Source organism: Dromiciops gliroides, chromosome 2 (assembly GCF_019393635.1).
Source record: "Dromiciops gliroides isolate mDroGli1 chromosome 2, mDroGli1.pri, whole genome shotgun sequence".
NCBI lineage: Eukaryota > Metazoa > Chordata > Mammalia > Microbiotheria > Microbiotheriidae > Dromiciops > Dromiciops gliroides.
Window position 1 is genome coordinate 378,180,701 of NC_057862.1, and position 19,508 is coordinate 378,200,208.

General features: G+C 42.7%; 2 protein-coding genes across 6 annotated transcripts in view; one reads left to right on the forward strand and one right to left on the reverse strand.

The window, feature by feature from the left end:
• ASTN2 (astrotactin 2) overlaps positions 1 to 19,508 on the reverse strand; it is a 1,144,107-nt gene that overhangs the window by 377,037 nt on the left and 747,562 nt on the right. The window lies entirely within an intron of this gene.
• TRIM32 (tripartite motif containing 32) lies at positions 3,520 to 14,024 on the forward strand. 2 transcript variants are annotated; one of them, XM_043982382.1, is made up of 2 exons: positions 3,520 to 3,589; positions 10,993 to 14,024. In XM_043982382.1, the coding sequence occupies exon 2, from the start codon at positions 11,077 to 11,079 to the stop codon at positions 13,018 to 13,020; it is 1,944 nt and encodes a 647-aa protein (XP_043838317.1). In that variant the 5' UTR covers positions 3,520 to 3,589; positions 10,993 to 11,076; the 3' UTR covers positions 13,021 to 14,024. The 2 variants fall into 2 exon arrangements, with proteins under 2 accessions (XP_043838317.1, XP_043838315.1); XM_043982380.1 differs by having other exon boundaries at positions 3,527 to 3,597.

Genomic DNA, 19,508 nt, shown 5'->3' on the forward strand with positions numbered 1-19,508 from the left:
TCCTATTCAGGAACATGAGTTCTGAAGCTCTTGTAACTCAGAGCTTCAGATGATATGAGTCAGAATAAGAGGGAGGCATGAGAGAGGGAAGAAGAGAAGCAGAAATTGGGGTGGAATTAAGGCCAAAGTGTTTCCCTGGTTCATTCTTACATTCAACACCTGTTATTGCCACAGGTGCCATAATATCGGTGACCCGTTTGTACTTCTCCTGTTACCATTTTGTTCAGTCCTCTCGGCTCAGTGTCAGGGCTGTGTACACTGACAGAGCACCTGCAGCCTGCCTTGGAAATTGCTCCAGAAACCACAGGCCTACAGCTCCTCAGGGGAAAGCTAATCACCCATCAGCTAAGTGTGTCTTTCTATTGAGCAAGAAGAAGCAGGTTTCAGGGAATGTGGTGCCCTGGACAACTGTGAAAGTGACACCTCCCTTGTACCTTTCTTGTAATTCAGGCTACTAACACATTTCCTGTTCATGATGGTGCAATGCTGAGAGTTCCCTGGTGTGGGACACACAATGAGGTCCCCTGGGAGTACAGTATTCCTGGGGTGCCTAACCAGAACAAAACTGTGCTAAGTATTGTTTTGAAGTCAGAAGACCTAGGCCCATAATGTGGCCATCCCCCTTCCTATGTGAGATTGTGTGGGTCATTTCATTTCTCTTGGGCTTACTTTTCCAAACTGCAAAATTAGGATGTCCAACTTGTGGGTCAAGGGCCCTCTGTGTGTGTGTGTGTGTGTGTGGGGGTGCCGTGAAGCTATTTCAAGGGGCCCCTGAAGATGTTCTCAAACAGTACAACTTCAATCCTTATTTAGCTCCAACAAAATATTCAGTGTTGCTAAGCATAATGCATAAGCTAATGTACCCTCTATAGACAGAATATTATATCTATATTATATATTTAAATTATTTATTTTAGTATTTATTAAATATTATATCATTTATAGCTTTTACATAATTAGTAATATCCAAATTGCTTTCAATAAATTACTGAATTTATAGTATTTTATTATCATGCATATTCTCAATCAATGGACCCAATATGTGAGAAGTTCTCATATTTGAAAAGGTTGGAATCTGTTCTTCTAACTGACCTCAAGTCTCTAATCCTAGGTACTGGTCACTTTGCCAATCATGTGACTGTGGTTTATGCATTCAAGAGGTCCATGTAGCAATTTCAGACACATTAAAGACTATGCTTATATGCATGACTTCTCTAGATGTAAGAGTGTCACCTCATTATAGGATGTTAGAGCTGGAATAGACATTAGAAGATAAAATAAGGAATGTTAGAGCTAGGAGGGATGTTAAAACATGGGGGGGGGAACCAAACCAGAACACAAAGCTTGAGAGCTAGGACCATGTAATCCAACCCATTCATTTTGTAGATGAGGAAACTGAGACCAGAAAGGGAGACTCAAAGATTTCCATTTTAGGGTTCTTCCCACTATAGCACACTGCCTGTATTATGGCCCCTAGTCCAATTTCATCCCCATACCAACTATATAAGAATTCCTGTCAAATCCCATACCCCACATACCTGTATGACTTTGGGCAAGCCTGTGGAGTGGAAAGAACTTTTGGATTTGGAATTACCAGGGCCCGAATTTGAATCCTGACTCTACCACTTACTTCCTTTGTGACCTTAGGTAAGTCACTCTAGATCTATGGGGAACAGACCACTAATTTGTCTATTTCAAGGCTTTCACCAGTCCAGTCCACCCAATACAGTCTTCCAAAGTGATTTTCATTAAACTCAGATCTGGAGATATGATTCCCCTATTCAATCAACTCCATTGATTTCCTATTGCCTTGAGCATAAACCATAGACTCCTCTGTTTAGTTTTTAAAGTCCTGTCCAGACTGGCATCCATCTATCTTTGCAGTCTCTTTGGATATTACTCTCCCTTCCTCACTCTGAGTTTCAGACAAAATGGCCTTTGCTCTTATCTTATTACCCAGGAAATTTTATCTCCTATCTCTGTCCCTTGGCACTGGCCATCGTTCATGACTGGAACCTACTTCCTCCTTATCTCTGCCTGACAGACCTTTCTATTTCATTAAGATATATCTTAGGCAGCATCCTTTACAAGAAGCCTTTTCTGTTTTGTTTTTTGTTTTTAGCGAGGCAATTGGGGTTAAGTGACTTGCCTAGGGTCACACAGCTAGTAAGTGTTAAGTGTCTGAGGCCGAATTTGAACTCAGGTCCTCCTGACTCCAGGGCCGGTGCTCTATCCACTGTGCCACCTAGCTGCCCCAAGAAGCCTTTTCTGAATCCAGTACCTTGTATGTATTAACTACTTCTATGTATTCATTTACATTTATTGCTATATATTTTTTTTAAAAAATTAGTGTATCTGGTTTCTAGCATCACCATCATTTCTCTCCCCTCTCAGAAAGGTATCTGTGAGAAATGGGTAATTGTCTCCTCTCAATGTGGATATAACAGTCAGTCATACTCCCCTGACCTGTTTGTAGGACAAAGGTCTCAGATCCCCTCCTCCCCATCAGGTTAGCAAGGTCACATGGTTCAAGGAGCCCTGGTCTCAATTAGGTCCTCTCCAGAGTTCTATCCATATAAGGAAGTATAAGGTCCACTCCTGAGTTATGCCCATACAAGGAAGAGGGGTGGGAATACTGCCTTCTGATTAGCTAGTTTTTATGCGTAGATTGTAACCCTGACCAGTGATGAAAAAGGGGAAGGTCCATTTGCGTTAGGGACTAGGGTATAAAACAAGGCCTGCGAGCCCCCTTTCTGGGCACCCATTTAGCTGCACACTAGGGCCTCCTTCTCATGAGAAGAAAATAAAGCCTTTGTCACCTCCCTGCTGAATTCCTGAGAATTATTGAGAAGAGGATGGATTTTTCCCTCACAGTATCCCATATAACAAGTATTTTTAAAAGAGAGTGAGAGCGAGCATGTGAGCGCCCAGCCCAGTGTTGACAAAGTCAGAAAACAGTTCACACTGGCAGACCTCCCTCTTCTGCAAAGGAGTGGGGTTAGGGGTAGGGCATCTACTCATAGCTTCGTTTTTAGGGTCCACTGTATATATTTTTATATGTAATCGTATTATATATAATCCTTCAGTAGAAACGGTTTCATTCTTTGGGTACTTGTATCCCTAGCACACAAAAGCATTTAATAAATACTTAATTGATTTGGCCCTCAGTTTCCTCATCGGTAGATGCCCTTGGGGTTGGATTTGACTGCTAAGGTCCCTTCCAGCTCTGAATCTTATGGTTTCTGTGAAAACCTCTTGCTCCCCATTCTCACTCCTTACCACATCCCTGACACAAGGAATAACAGATCTTCTCTGATTCTTCCATTAACAGAAATAGCCCATTCCTCATCCGTCTCCGCAGTCAGGGTTCACACCAATCGATTTTTCCCCTCCTCCTATCCCCTTCCAGGCCAAGCGCTCAGAGCAGGAAAAAACTACAATTCCCATATAACCTGGGTAGAAGGAAGCGGGGCGCCGTTTGATCGACAGGCGGCGTGCCGAACCCTCACTGGCCAGCAGGGGGAGATTTGTCGCGCGTGCGCAGAAATAGCCGTTGGTAGAAGCTGCGTCTGGAGCTGCAGGCATCCAGGTAGAGAGGTAGGGAAAGGAGGGGCGGAGGGACTGGGGGTCGCGGGAGGGGTCGCGGAGGGTGTGTGCCCCTTTCTGGGCAGTGAACGGGCCTCCGCGTTCTGTCCCCTGCCTACTCCTCTTGCCTCGCCACGGGAATGGAACGGTCTGGACCTAGGAAACACTGAGGGGGGAGGGGGAAAGGATGGCTGGGGGTGGGGGGCAGGGAGAAGAACCGGGGTAGGGGGACCAGAGGAAACCTTCCCCATCCCCCCAGCCCTTGGGCTGGTGCTGGGGGGGAAACAGCACTTGTGGGGACAGCTCGGAATGGAGTTAATGGTGGACACCCTGGGATGGGGATGGGGGGAGGAGGCAGAGGACCCAATATTGGGGCGGGGCGGGGGTGGGGGGTGGCTGGCGTTTTAGTTGAAGGACCCCGCCAGGACCCGGAGTGGAAAGGGGTCATCCAGGGGTCATAGAGAAAGTCCAGGGGAAATGAGGGAGGGTTTCCACCTGGGGGCTTTGGTGTGTCTAGAATGTGGAAACAGGGCATTTTGGGTGTGGCGCTCAGTGGATTGGGATTCACGGTTTAGAGGAGACAAAACGCTCAAGGTTCACACCCGAAACCCAGAGAAGTCAGGATGGGGAGGGAAGGGACCACGGAGAGAGGAATGGGCAATGCATTTTAGAGACTTGGCAGGCTGGTAGCCAAAGTGCCCATTTTCAGCAGTTAGGCCAGTCATTCCCTTTCATTAGGGGCAAGCATAATTGAGCTCTAATCAACTTACTCTCAAATGCATTCATTAAAGTAAGACTTTTGGGGATCAGCTGTTTGTGGTGGGAAAAGCTCAGAAGGGATATAGGCAAACGGGGTTCTAGTCTCCACTCATTGTGTGACCTTGGACAAGCTTACATGTGTGAAATTTAGGGGGGAGGAGAGTAGGCAAGGTTTGTAAAGAGGTTTTGTCCAATTTACTTTTCTCCCCTGTGTCAAGCCCCTTGGTGTTGCAGCTATTATGCTCAGTTCCTTCTAGTAGACATTGAATTCATTGCCCTAGGCCTGAGATTCTATGAGACTATTTCATTCTCTCCAAAATGAAGGGGATTTTACTAAGTGCTTTTTAAAGCCCTTCCTACCTCTGAAATGCTGTAATTCTAACATTTCATGTTCTAGTGCCTCTTATAGCTTTAACATTCCACATTCTAGGAATCTGGATGGTAATAGGGGTGAGGAATGGGTCTGTGTGTCCCTCTGACACCTTGGTTACTTTCACTGATGAGTCCAGTTGAGATTATCAAGCAGCATCCTCCTGCAGTACACAGAACTCACCAGAAGTCAAAGACAGATGGCCTAGAAAGTGATAAAGCAGACATGCTGTCACTTTCCTAGTTGGAATGGAGAAATGGCTGCTCACTACTGCATTCCCCAAGTTAGGTAGAAAATACAAAGGTCTTCAAACACCCAGACTTGGAAGGGACCTTAGAGACCATACCTGAACAAGAATCCCTTCCTCATGAGACCTAGCAAATGGTGAGATGACCTTTGTCTGGATTCATTAGATGTAAAGCTTTGCAGGACACTCTTCAAGCTAGGCCCATAAGGCTTGAAAGAACTACCCATTATCCCAAGTCTAGTGCCCTGATAGCAGAATTGCCTGAAGCAGCTAGATGGTGCAGTGGATTAGAAAGCTGGGATTGGAGTCAGGAAGACTCCAGATCCATTCTCAGACACGTACTGGCAATGAGAACCTGGGCAAGTCATTTAACCTCTGTTTGCTTGAGTTTCCTCAAAATGATAATAATAGCAACTACCTCCTGGGGTTGGGAGGATCAAATGAGATAATATGTGTAAAGTGACTAGCACGGTGCCTGGCACCTAGTAGGAGCTTTGTAAATGGTTGTACCCTTCCTCTAAAATCCATGCTGGTGGAGCACAGAAGACAGAAAAAGAAAGTAACATGCCCTTATCATTCCTGTAGGCCATTTTAGAGAGTGGATGGTGGCATTACTCAGCAAATACCAGGGCCAGCTACACTAGCAATGAGGAAATAACCAGCTGTTGTCTTTGAAACAAAGCTTGGCAATAATGATAATACTAAAAGCCATAGTAATAATAGTTAACATTTATATAGCACTTACTATATGCCAGGCACAAAGTACTTTAGAATTATCATCTCATTTGATCCTTACAACAACCCTAGGATTTGGGTGGGTGCTATTATTATCCTCATTTTACAGATGAAGAAAATGAGGCACTGTCTTAAGTGACTTTCCCAGGGTCACACAACCACTATGCATCTGAGGCCACATTTGTGCTCAGGTCTTCCTGACCATAGGCCCTGTGCTCTATCCACTATACCACCTTGTTGTTCTCGTTTGTCCTTCATTCTCAGAGAGGACCATGACATTGGGAGGTGATGTCATGACTTGCAATAATTGGATTTAAGTGAAGTAGGACTGTGCAAAGTCACCAGCCTTATTCTTTCCTCCAGTGCCATCTGGGTCCAGTGGTGAGATATATATCAGGATGGCTAGAGATGGCCCTGGGTGTTTTAAGGCGATTAGGTTAAGTGACTTGCCCTGGGTCACATAGCAAGCAAGTCTCTGAGGTCAGATTTGAATGCAGGGCCAGTGCTTTATCCACTTTACCACCTAGCTGCTTACACAAGGTCCTATACTCACACTTGGTTGGATTTTTTTCTTTTTAAATTCAGATTCCAGTAATTCTTTGCCTTGCCATGACAGGGAGGTGACCTGGGGCTCTTAAAGGCTATGTCAGGTGAGCATAACTTGACAGGTGAAACCAGTCTGGAAAGACTGTGTACAGACCCTGGAATAGATTTTGTTTTTCATCCAAGGGCCACCTTAACTAAGTAAAGAGGGGCTCATATTGACAAGGTTGGGTATCAGGTGATTAATTTTCAGCTGTGACTCACAAAGTATAATAATAGTAAGTAGCCATACTAAAGTATGGATGGGTTGTAGAATACATCATGAAATTACAGCCCCTATATACAAGACTAAGCATGGTTGGGAGAATAGGGCTTGAGGGAGGTCAGGTTGTCTTGAATCAGAATTGAAAACAAGGCCTATTTAAGGCTCTAGTCCTATATCACTTGCCAAAATACATATTTCCATTACATATTCCAAGTCTCCTTCCTGCCCCTCAAAGGACACTTAGCACATGATCACTTTCTTCAAGGGGTGGGGGTCAGTAGACTTGTTCCTTTCAATGATTAGAAGTTTCACAGAAGCAAATTTGGGCATGTTGTCAGGAAGAATTTCCTAACAGCTTTCCCAAAGTGAATGACCTGCCTCAAGATCATGAGTTCCCCCTCCTTCAAGGTCTTCAAACAGACTGGATAATCACTTGTCTTATATACTATAGTGGGGATTCCTTCAAATTCTTAACAATTTAAACAAGCACAGCACCCATATCCTCATAAATATGATCAGTTATTCTCAAGTGCCTTACAGAATTCCCCCTGTGACTCTCTGCCCTTGGAGAAGGAGGATGAGGGTGGTGTGGTACATATGTTGGTAAGAGGAAAGTCTCAAGGGGGTACGACTTTAGGAGTGCTGGATTTTTATTTAGAAGACCTGAGTTCAGATCCTGTCTCTAATTTACTGTGTAATTTTGGGCAAGTCACTGGTTTCTTCTGGGTTGGATTCCTGATATGTTTTCACAGAGAGAAACTACATCTCTGGTATCTTTCAGATTTGAATCCTATTACCCTACGACATTTTGAGGGATCAAGAAGGGTATCTAGGTTTTACTTTCTAAATTTATAGGGATCATCATAGGCCTCCATCATTCTCTTTAAACTTCCTTTCTCACATTATTTTCTTGCCCAAGACCCGTCCTGTGCCCAAATGAATCAAACATAGCCCCAAAGCAGAAATAATATAGCATCATAGAATATGGAACAAAAGGAGATTTTAGAGATTGCCTTAAACCTCCTCCTCCCCCTCAGCCCCCATTTTAGAAATGAAGAAACTGAGGCCCACGATGTGGAATTTTCTAAAATTAGACAGCTGAAATAGGATTTGAACCGCTGGGTTTGATTTGATTTCATTGTCCTACTGCTGATTTAACAGAGTAAGCTGAGGTGAGTTTGGAAATACCTGAGAGTGGGAGGATGGTTTTTCCTTCTCCCTGCTGTGCTATCTCAGGCGTCACTGAGTAATATTGGCTGCTAGGATGTTATTAGTGTTTCTGATATCCAAATGTTTGTGGAAGATACAGGGAACTGTGTCTCAAGATTCAGATGAAGACAGGCAAGGAAATTCTACCAAACCTATTATTAACTCATTAACTGATGGCACTTGATTCATCATTGACAGGTTTGTTTCCTTTATGCACAAGTACACACTCTCTATTTTCTTATTGTGTATTCCAGGCTCTGTGATTTTTCATAAGAAGAGGTAGTATTGAGAGTGATTGGAGGTACCTTTCTTGCTTTAGTGACTAGTAGTAAACCCTCTCCCTGCCTCCCCTCCCCAGTGCCTGTCCTTGCTGGAGCCCTTGCCTGATGAGTTTAATTTCTATTGTCAGCAGGTGTTCCTGAACAGCCCTAAGTGGCTCTCCCCACTCTAGCACACAGACTGGGCAAATGTCAGTTTGAGCTATCTGTGCCTCACTGGAGATCAGTCCCACCAACTGATCTGGAATACACATGAACAGTCCCCAGGGGAGACTGTGTGGAGTTTGAAGCCAGCTGTTTACCTAATTGACATTTCTGTTATGCAGGGCAAAAAAATATATAGCTTGGAAAACTTGCATAAAAGTAAGGGAGGGAATAACTTAAGAAACACCATCCAGACTGTAATACACATTATATTTCCTGGTCTAGAGCTGGAAAATTACACTTTTGCCATTGACTTAGGTGACCTTACAAAATGCCTGCTGGTGAATCCACTGCTGCTAGTTTGGGAAGGTGAGATGATTCCAACTGAAAGCTCAATTGTTTAAGGATCTAATATCCTCAGTAAGGCCTCTCCATTTAATGATGTTGGTTTGGGAGTTGTCCCATATTAAATGATCTAAGAGATGTTTTTAGGATATGGATAAATTGTGAAAAATTTAGCTACCCTTGTCTTGCCTAATAGCCTTAAAGCTCTGTGCTTCTAAGGTGGGCTTGGCTTAAAGCTATTGAAGCATACTGGGATTCTTATTTCCTGTTCCACTCCAGGCCTCCACAGAACCAGTACAGAGAATGTCACTTCTTTCATATAGGTGCATAGAAGTGAAAACCCTGAGCTGCACCTCATCTTCTCAGAAACCCAGGAACTTCTCATTGATTAGACATAAACCATGGTATTGGATTTGAAATAAAGACACCTACAGCTAGTTCCAACACTGCCACATATTAACTATGATGTTTGGGAAGGCTTCACATTTCTGAACCTCAGGTTTCTCATCTGTAAAATGGAAATGATAATAAACTACTTACCTTGCAAAGTTCTCTTGGGGAAAGCACTTCGGAAACCTTAAAGTACTATAAAAAATTAAGATTCAATTCAGATACTTCCCCCATGCACTCTGGATCATATATAATTAGCTGGCAGTTTGTTTCAGGAGATATATTGAGTCTCCAAGTTGACTGGTGCCTGGAGATGGGGCAGGGTAACTAACCCATGGTGAACAAAGCAAAGATGCCTCGTTTAGCTTTGTCATTTTGGTGATCCCAGAGCATCTAGGTCGTCTCTTTTTTTTTTCCCCCTGATGTATTACATAAGATTAGCCTAACAGTACATCTGTTTGTTAGAATCTACATTAGGATGGTTTTCCAAATATTTTATGCTAGGACTCTACCAATCTAGTATTTAGGGAGCAATGGGGAAGGAAACAAAAATATTAAGTACCTAATGTGTGCCAGGCACTGTGTTAAGGGCTTTACAAATATCTCATCTGATCCTCACAACAACCCACTTTATAATTGAGAATACCAAAGGTAAAGTGACTTGCACAGAATCACCCAGCCAGTAAGTGTCTGAGTTCAAATTTGAACTCAGATCTTCCTGACTTCAGGCCCAGTGCTGTATCCAGTATACCCTAGCTTCTTAAATTATGGATTACAACCCCATATGGGGTGGAATAACTAATTGGGGGGGGGGTCACAAAAAATTGGCAACAGTTAAAGGTTATAGAGATCTAGTGTATATGCTTGTATACCCAGCGTCACATAAAAATTTCTTGGCCAAAACAGGGTTGTGAGTGGAAAAAATTTAAAAAGCCCTGTAGCATACCGCCTAGCTGTATTTATGGATAGAAGAAAAATGGGAACTGAGTCTCTTTTTTAAACAAGGCAAGTGTCTGCTAGTAGGATCATTGGCGACAGTATTCCTGTCTGATACCTCAACCATGGAAACTTTTGTTCTTCTGGCAAACATACCTCTGTCTCAAGGAGGAGGGGAAGGAAGAAAGGAGAAGGAAAGGAGTGAGGGAGACAGAAGAGAAGAATAATTTAAGGAGGGAGAGTTTGACATAATTTCTTCCATATTTATATGTATACTATGTGTATATTCACATAAACATGTATACATGCATGTATGTGCATCATAGCTATACAATTTTCTGGCATTTCAGAAATTGGTGGAATTGTCTCATTAGAACTTCTAGAAGGTCAGCTTCAGAAATAACAGATTGGTGCATCGTGCATTAATATACACAACTATCTGGCCACCAAATGGTGCTCCAGAATCTTTGCAAGAAAACTGAAGTTTTTGTCTTGGGATTGAAAGATTTCATGGATGGAGCCCTGAGATACCAGTTGTAAGCATTTACATAGCCCTATACAGTAGGTGCTTATAGTTTGCTTTCTGGATTATCTGTGGTGACCTAAGGCCTCTTCCTGTTTAGTGTTCATCTGGTTCTATCAGTAGTCAGGACTGAACCTTCAGGGAATCTGGGCCAGATACTTAAAAGTTGAATACTTTTATTATATGCAGCTCTACCTTTTTTCTACCTCACTATTCCAAAGTTGAATATTTGTTTGATCTTCTATGCTTCTTCCCTTCCTTACGCCTTAGTGCAAGCAAGGGAGTTGATTATATTTTCAGTGTTTCCCACGTTGCTGCATTACCCAGAGTACTTGCACAACTAAAACACTTCTTCCCTCCCTCTCCTGACCATCTGCACATCACAGGAATATACAAGCTGCACTTGGGCTTTGGAAGGCTTGCATTTATCTCTAGTGTCTTCCTTCCTCTGTTATTGCTATTCATGCTTTTTTCCAGGACTGAATTTTAAACCACATAAAATGCTAGAAGGAAGAAACTGAGATTATGGGCTCTGGGATGAGTTTTATCTCTAGCAAAGTAAGGAATAACCAAATAGGTCTCATCAGCGATAGACTATGTATATGTTTTTGTGGTTTAAGGGGTAGGGAAATGAATTACTGTTCTCCCTCTTCTCATTTACAGGATCCAGAACCCTTATGGAATGAAAGCAAGCAGTGAGTTACTCTGCTTTAGGCTGTATTAGTTGAAAGTTCCCGTGGGTTGGCCATGGCTACAGCTTCCCAACTGAATCTAGATGCGCTTCGAGAAGTACTAGAATGTCCCATCTGCCTGGAATCCTTCACTGAAGAGGTTTTGCGCCCCAAGCTCCTTCATTGTGGCCATACTGTCTGCCGGCAATGTCTAGAGAAATTATTGGCAAGTAGTATCAATGGTGTCCGCTGCCCCTTCTGTAGCAAGGTTACACGCATCACCAACTTATCCTTGCTGGCAGACAACCTGACTATATTGAAGATCACTGACACAGCCGGGCTGAATGAGGCCATGTCGTTGTTGATGTGTCGGAGCTGTGGGCGGCGACTACCCAGGCAGTTTTGCAAGAGCTGTGGCATGTTGCTTTGTGAGCCCTGTAAGACAGAGAAGCACTCATTGCCCAAACACTCTGTGCTCCCCATCAAAGAGGCAGCTGAGGAGCGGCGCCAACACTTTGGTGAGAAGCTCGCTCAGCTTCGGGAGATGGTCAAAGAATTGCAAGTGCGGAAACAGACCCTGGAAAGGGTCTCCAAAGACTTGCAGTCCCGCTACAAGGCAGTTCTGCAGGAATATGGGCGGGAAGAACGGCGGATCCAGCAGGAGCTGGCCCGCTCACGCAAGTTCTTCACAGGATCCCTGGCAGAGGTAGAAAAGGCTAATAGCCAAGTGATGGAGGAACAGGGATACTTGCTAAATATTGCAGAAGTACAGGCTGTGTCTCGTTGTGACTACTTCCTGGCGAAGCTCAAACAGGCAGATGTGGCTATTTTGGAAGAGATAAATGAAGAAGAGGAGCCAGAGCTGACAGCCAACTTGCCCCAGGAACTGACCTTGCAGGATGTAGAGCTCCTCAAGATGGGTCATGTCGGCCCACTCCAGATTGGGCAGGCAGTCAAGAAGCCCCGGGCAGTCAATATAGACAAGCCCTGGGTTGAGGAGTTTGACACCACTTCCATGACAATCCGGGAGATGGATGGGAGCCCAGATGAAATGAGCCCTAGTCCCCGTTCTTCACCTTCTCATCAGCGAAAATCTGAGGCGACAGCCAGTATACAACAATGCCACTTTATTAAGAAGATGGGTGCAAAGGGTAGCACACCAGGCATGTTCAACCTGCCCGTCAGCCTCCATGTCACCAATCAAGGTGAAGTGCTGGTAGCCGATCGGGGCAATTTCCGTATCCAGGTCTTCTCTCGCAAGGGCTTCCTGAAGGAGATTCGGCGCAGTCCCAGTGGCATCGACAGCTTTGTGCTCAGTTTCCTTGGGGCTGATCTGCCCAATCTGACCCCATTGTCAGTGGCCATGAATTGCCAGGGACTGATTGGTGTGACCGACAGCTATGACAACTCTGTCAAGGTGTATACTTTAGAAGGCCACTGTATTGCTTGTCACCGGAGTCAGCTGAGCAAGCCCTGGGGCATTACTGCCCTGCCTTCAGGTCAGTTTGTGGTCACTGATGTGGAGGGAGGCAAACTGTGGTGTTTTACAGTTGACAGATTAGCTGGAGTGGTGAAGTACCATTGTCTCTGTGGTGCTGTTCGGCCCAAGTTTGTTACCTGTGATGCTGAGGGCACTATCTATTTCACCCAGGGCCTGGGCCTCAACCTGGAGAACCGACAGATTGAGCACCACCTTGAGGGTGGTTTCTCCATTGGTTCTGTGGGCCCGGATGGGCAGCTGGGCCGTCAGATCAGCCACTTCTTCTCTGAGAATGAAGATTTCCGCTGTATTGCTGGTATGTGTGTGGATGCTCGTGGGGACCTAATTGTTGCTGATAGCAGCAGGAAGGAGATCCTTCATTTCCCCAAGGGTGGTGGCTATAATGTCCTTATCCGGGAGGGACTCATTTGTCCGGTAGACATTGCTCTTACTCCTAAAGGGCAGCTGTTGGTGCTAGATTGTTGGGATCACTGCATCAAGATCTACAGTTACCACTTAAGAAGATATTCAACCCCTTAAAGGAGCTTGCACTCTTCATCATAGCTAACCGTTCTCCTAATAGATTTGTGGGTGTCCTTAGTGCCATAGATTAGTTTTGTGTCCTGATGCTAGCTGGGTAGATGTAGAATTCACACATCAGTGTTTAGAAGTCTAGTCCTTTAGTTTGCGTCTAAGAATGGAGCTTTAAAGGATCAACTGGCACTTGAGGATGTGGGACAGTTAACTGTACTCTGACTAGCATCCAGGCCCTGCCAAGACTTTACCAGCTTTGATCATCATAGAGACAAAGAAGTGTTGCCAGCATATCCTCATTGATTTTTCCTGTTTGTTTTTCGGATCCCTGGCTTGTTGTCTCTTTTCCAGGTAGCATTCTGCCTGCCCACAAAGGGTTCTCTGCACGTCTGACTTATCTGCATGCTCTGCTAGGACTTGCTCATTCAGCTCCTTATGGCTCTTCAGTAGTATTTCAAATGTATCCCAATAGTATTGCCTTCAGGTTCACTCACCTTTACCAGTGTGAAACAAGTCTAGTGCTCCCCAAGAAGATTAGTACCACCCTGAAGGACTGTTTTCTGCAAACCAGAATGTTTTCAACCTCTTAAGCCATCAGGTTCAGATGTGATTGAGAATGGAATGACTTGGTGGACCATTAGAGAGAACTCTAAATTGAAAGCTGATTGTCTATTAAAAGGACTTGTGTTTTGAAACATTGCCAAAGTAAAAAAAAAAAAAAGATTGGAATGAATAACATTAACAAATAATATATTTATTCATACTCTTCAGGATGCTGTAGTTTGGCCCACCATTATTCATGATCAACTTCCATGAGTCTACTCACTTGTCTAAGAGTTTATAAAACAAGGTCAAGGGGTGGGAGTAGATTGAGAATCATTTCATTATTGGAAAACTCTTTGTCGGGTGCTTAGCTTGCATTTTCCCAATGGAGTGTAAAATATTCAATTTCAGGATTTATTTCCATTCCTTTGTTAAGCATTAAATAATTGATGGCAGTTTCTCCATTACCAATGTTTGTTTCTTTTAATTAAATATTGGGAGGTGGTTTTTCTATCCCATCACTCACTTAGCTGAAGTTCTTTTTCTTAGCAGGCAGTACCATTAGAAGGATCTATCCTGTGAAACACACTCCTCATCAATATCCAGATAGAAGCACAATCACATAAAGGGAATGCAAATCCCACTCCCAGTGCATGTGAACAATTATCTGGCACCTAAGGTTTAAAGTCGTGGACTCACTGTTTTAAATTGAGTCTTTACCATCTGTTCTTGCTTTCTAATTACAATTCCAAAAGTGAAAACAAGGTTTGTTCTTTCAAGAAGATATTCTTGTGGTTGAAGGCATTCAAGAATTAGTGCTTGGATATTTGTGTTAACTAAGCCTCATTTCTTGAATTTCAGGCACAGAGGGGCAGTGGAGGCTGATAGGGCTGCCCATAGCCCTTCAGTTACTAAAAAAACAAAACACAAAACAGTTTTTCTGGGCTGCATTACTCAAAAACTTTTTTTTTTTTGGCTCATATTGTGATTAGCTCCCAAAGGAAAGGAAATTGCATAATTAAAGGTAGCCCAGAACTAATTTGTCTTGGGCTTTTCACCTGAAGAAAGCACAGGCCGGATTATGAAATTATATCTGATTTTTAAAGATTGTGTTAATGGAGGGAAAATTGATTCAATTAAAAGTATATCACAAGCAGCTTCTCTTGTTATTAAAAGCACTTTATCTGCCATGGCAGCTAGTGACAGGAGATCTGTCTCCCTTTGCTGAAACAATAACTAAAGGAGCAGCCTGGAATACATACTTTGTTGCAGAAAAGTGAATATAGTATTCTTGGCAGGTTTGACAGAAATTTCCAGCACTTTTCCATTTGCTATTAGCCCATCTATCATTGGGCACTAATTTTTGAATGCATATGGCATCCAGTCCCTGATTTGTACTTAGTGTTTTGCTCCTTAAATAACCACAGAATGTGGTTACAGACCAGGAAAATGTGAGACTGGATGCCATATGCTGATAAGCTAATTATGTCTCAGACTCCTTCTCTCTCCTTTAGGGCTAATGTATGGGCAACATTGGTGTCACCATTCCTTTCTGGTTCTTTCCTGTAAAGTCTTTGAAATCCCAACTCTTAACCACCTCATCTGTCCCAGGAAAATGTAGGAGAAAGCAAACCTTGGACCTGACCAAAAGGACTGTCAGTTCCTAGAGGGAATGGGTGGCAGCAAGGAGTAGAGTAGTGGTCAGGATATAAAAACTTGGTCTTCTCAGTGGTCAGTCATCAGAAGGTTGGGTTCATTTCGAATAAAGGAAACTTGGAAAGCATAAAGTGTGCCCATATACAAGTGGAAGTCCCAAAGCACAACAGAATCCAAATAAATGTTTCAGGCATCCATTGCTAATAACCTTTTCTCTCCCCCATCTATGGGGATGATCCAGAGCTGACTATTTAAGAATCCAGAGCCTTCCTATGAAGATAATTCTACTTGGCCCATTTCACCACTGGGTAAACTAGAAGCCTAGAGAATCTAGCCACTCACAGAACTGAGCAGCTATCTCCATAATTGTACAAGGATCCATGAATATTAATGCCATTAACTTTCCTTGCCTTTGGCACTAGCCTTTCTGTTTCCCTGTTTGTGAATTCTTTTGAAAGCTGCTATTGACTTCTTATCTGTTGAGTGCTTTGAGATCACTGAATGAGCCCTAGGCTGGAAGTGCAAATTAGCATCCTTGTCTAGTTCTGGGGAAAGCCCAGACTTTTGACTCTGCCCTTTTGTTCCTCTCTACGGAGCTGGGTAACACTTCACTTTTAAGTGGCCATTAATTAGTACCAAATTTAAAGTGCAACTGCTTAAACATTACTTGCCTTACCCATAGGAAAACTATAAGACATAAAGTGAGTTCATCCCACCATGTGGTTAATGGAGTGCCTCCCCACTGACTATCTCCAAGCATTTACTGGTGTGAATTGACCGGCCTCAACTCTGTTACTAGCCTCCACTGAGCAGCCCCCCTCTTCCCTTTCTGTAAACTTAACCCCATCCCAGTGCTACATGTGGGCTTCAGTCAGAAATCCAGCTAGGAGAATACATGGTAAGACAAACTCATCCAGGGACATGACTTCTCCTTGCTATGAATACCCAGCTAGACTCTCAGTGGAGTCATCTTATTTGTATATGTAGCCTCTAAAGCAGGGATTTTTAACCAGGAGTCCACTCCTGTCTATGAACAGATTGGGGGGGGGGGGTGGTGTCAACTCCAGTGGGGAAAAAAATCTTTAACAAAATTGGTTTCCTTTGTAATTCTGTGAATTTTATACATTTTAAAACATTCTGTGAAGGGGACCATGCCATATACACACAAAGGTTAAGAACCTCTGCCCTAGAGCAAGGTCTCCAGAGCCAGGCTTATATGAGGAAAGAATAGAGACTTACTAAGTCTTAGTAAGAAAGATTTAGTAAGGAGAGATAGGTAAGGGTTCTGCTTAGAAGGCAGAAGAATTTTTAGATCTGGAAGGGACTTTAGAATTTAGCTAGGCCAGTGCCCAAACTGACAGATAAGGAAATAGCCATAGAGAGGAAGTGACTTGCCTAAGGCTGCACAGCTAATACACAACAGAAATAAAAGTCGGACCCAAGTCTCTGAAAGGTGAATCCTTGACCAGTTTAGATAGACCATGAATGACTCCCATAAAGCAACATCAATAGCTAAAAGTCATTATTCTCATTCCCAGCTCCACTTATGATGGTTGGATAGAAGTAAGGAGAATGAGACTGAAAGGTTATTCCAGCACTGGATCTATAAACCTATGAGATTTACCTGGGCCTTTGACACTTACTAGCCCTGTGACTTTGAAGCCGCTTGCCTCTGTTTACTTCAAGCAAATCTAGATTTAGCTACTAAGTAACACCCAAGATATAATATGTTGGTAGAGGAAGCTTCCATGCTGAGGAAATCAGTTTTTTTTCTGTGTTCTACACTATCTCATTCAATATGCATTACATTCTAAAAGCATTACTATTTCTATAAAATAAATAAAGCAACTGATTGAGAAACCCCAAAAAGTGATTTCCTAAAGTCACAACTAGTGTCAGAGGCATGACTAGAAACAGGATCTTATAACTCCAAGTACTTAACAGTGTAGGATGGTAAGATTTCCATAAAACCAAAGAGCCTCTCATTAGGTCCTTTCATAGAGTAAATAAATGGTTTACGTGGAAGGATCTGAGGCTGGGGTGATTCTATTTTTGTCCAACACACTTTGATTAATTGTTTCTTCTGTGCAAAGCACTGTTCTAAGTTCTAATGGACAGAAGGCTAAGACATTGTCCTTACTCTCAAAGAGTTTATGATCTAGGCAGCGAGACAAACAACTATAATACCAAGTAGTACATGATTATCATATTTTAAAAATAAAAAATAATTCAATGAGACTTTAGTGGCAGGAGACCTCACATTTATATGGGGAAGTGGGGGGAGGCAGTATCCACAACATTATGCAGGAAGGAGGTTGGAAGGATGAAAAGTATTTTCAACAGGCAGGAGAAAAGTGAATAAAAGCACAATCCCCAAAGACAAGTAACTGATTGTAAAAGACAGCCTCAAGAAAGCCTGGATTTCAAGGACACATTGGGAAGAATGTAACAGCAAACTCAGCTGCACTCAAACTACTAATTAAGAAGACCACGAGGGGGAGTTAAGGGCTGTAAGGGCAGAGTTAGAATTCATCTACAGCTATGAATCCTGTAGGGAAGCTTGAGCACACTAAATTTGCAGGCTAATTAACTGATTAAAATAATTGGGGTGTCATTTTGAATTTTTGAAGAGGGCAAAAGAAGTCAATGTAGAATAATTTAAAAAACAAGTTTGGGTTTTCAAATGAGTTTTGTGCAGCTAGCTTAAAAATTTTAATATATAAATATATATGTGTATGTTTATGTGTATTTATATACATATATGCATACATATATGTTTACATATATGCCATTTGCTCAGAGACTAAAAATAGATGCTTATTCCATTTTATGTTCATTACAGGCCATGCTCAGTAATTTCTGGTCAGAGTAAGCTGAGGCTATTTGAGAGAGAAGCTTCTTTTCATGGTGGAAAGGCTGACCAAGAAAATACATGTTTGAAATAAATTGCTTCATAAGGTATCTCTGTGACCAACATGCAGTGCTGTGGCATGGTGGAAAGAGCAATGTACTTTGTATCAGAACATTTGGTTCAAATTCCAGTTCTGCCACTTAATAGTTTCACAATACCACTCACATTTATAAAATATTTTGAAGTTTATAAGGCACTTTCTTTATTAAAAACTCTGTTTAGCCAGCATTCTAGTACTTTTACCCCCTTATATACAGATGACTGACTAAGGTATGCATAATGTTGTTCTTTCCTACTTAAAGAAGATCAATGGCATCACCAGGGTGATATCTTGACTTGCCCAAGAATTGGATTTCAAGTGAGGCAGAGCAGCAGAGTCATCAGCCTCACTTTCTCCTCTACTCATCAAAGTCCAGCAGCAAGACAAAAATCCAGAGGAATGACAATGGTCTGTGATAGAGTGAGTGATCTTGGCCTTTCCCAGGTGTCAGTTTATCTGAGGCAAAACCCATTCAGGGACTAAAGGGTAGGGAAGGATTGAGACAACTTGTACAGTAAGGGTCAGAGGTGCGATTTAAACTCAGATAGTTGTCCCTTGATTGTCATGAAAGCTGAGAAACTCCACACAGTGAGGACCAGTTTCCTCAATATTCCTCCTACCCACCTCACAGGGTTGTGAAATACTTAGTATGAGTGCAAACCCTCATTGTATTCTTAGCCAGTTGCAATTTTACATGACCTAGTTGTGACTTGCCATCTAATTTAAGTGACTCGCACTACACCTGGTGGTATTTGCAAATGGAAGGGAATGATGACTTGTCACCCCATCACTGTTAGGGGGTAATGAGTCTCTGAGGATGATGTGACACTTCCCCTAAAGCATCCTGAAAGAACTTAACCAGACCTCTTCGGTATCTCATTGTTGTCCTTTTATGGACATGTTTCAGGATTGTGGCTTTTTTAGCAAGGCAGAAATTTTGCTGCAGGTAATTTTATTTTCTACAGCTTAGGTTTTCATATATCATCCTTCGTCTGCCTTTAGCAGCTAGCCCTCCCAACCCTTACCTGTGCAGTCAATCCCTTACCTGAACTCACTTTGACTTTCTGGACTGCCCATACTCTGGAACTAGTTTCTACCTTAACAGAAAGTATATAAGAAGCTCTTCATTAGTACTCACTTTGCATTACATGCTTAATGGCATGTCAAGATTTCCTCCTGCTTGTATGTTCTTTGTATTTTGTCCTTATGGACTCAGCCCTTACATTTGCTAGGAAGACCTGAGTTTAAATATTTTCACAGACACTTATTAGATGTGACATACATAAGAATTCACTTAGCCACTCAGCCAGTCTTCTCATTATTCATAACCTCTAAGATGATGGT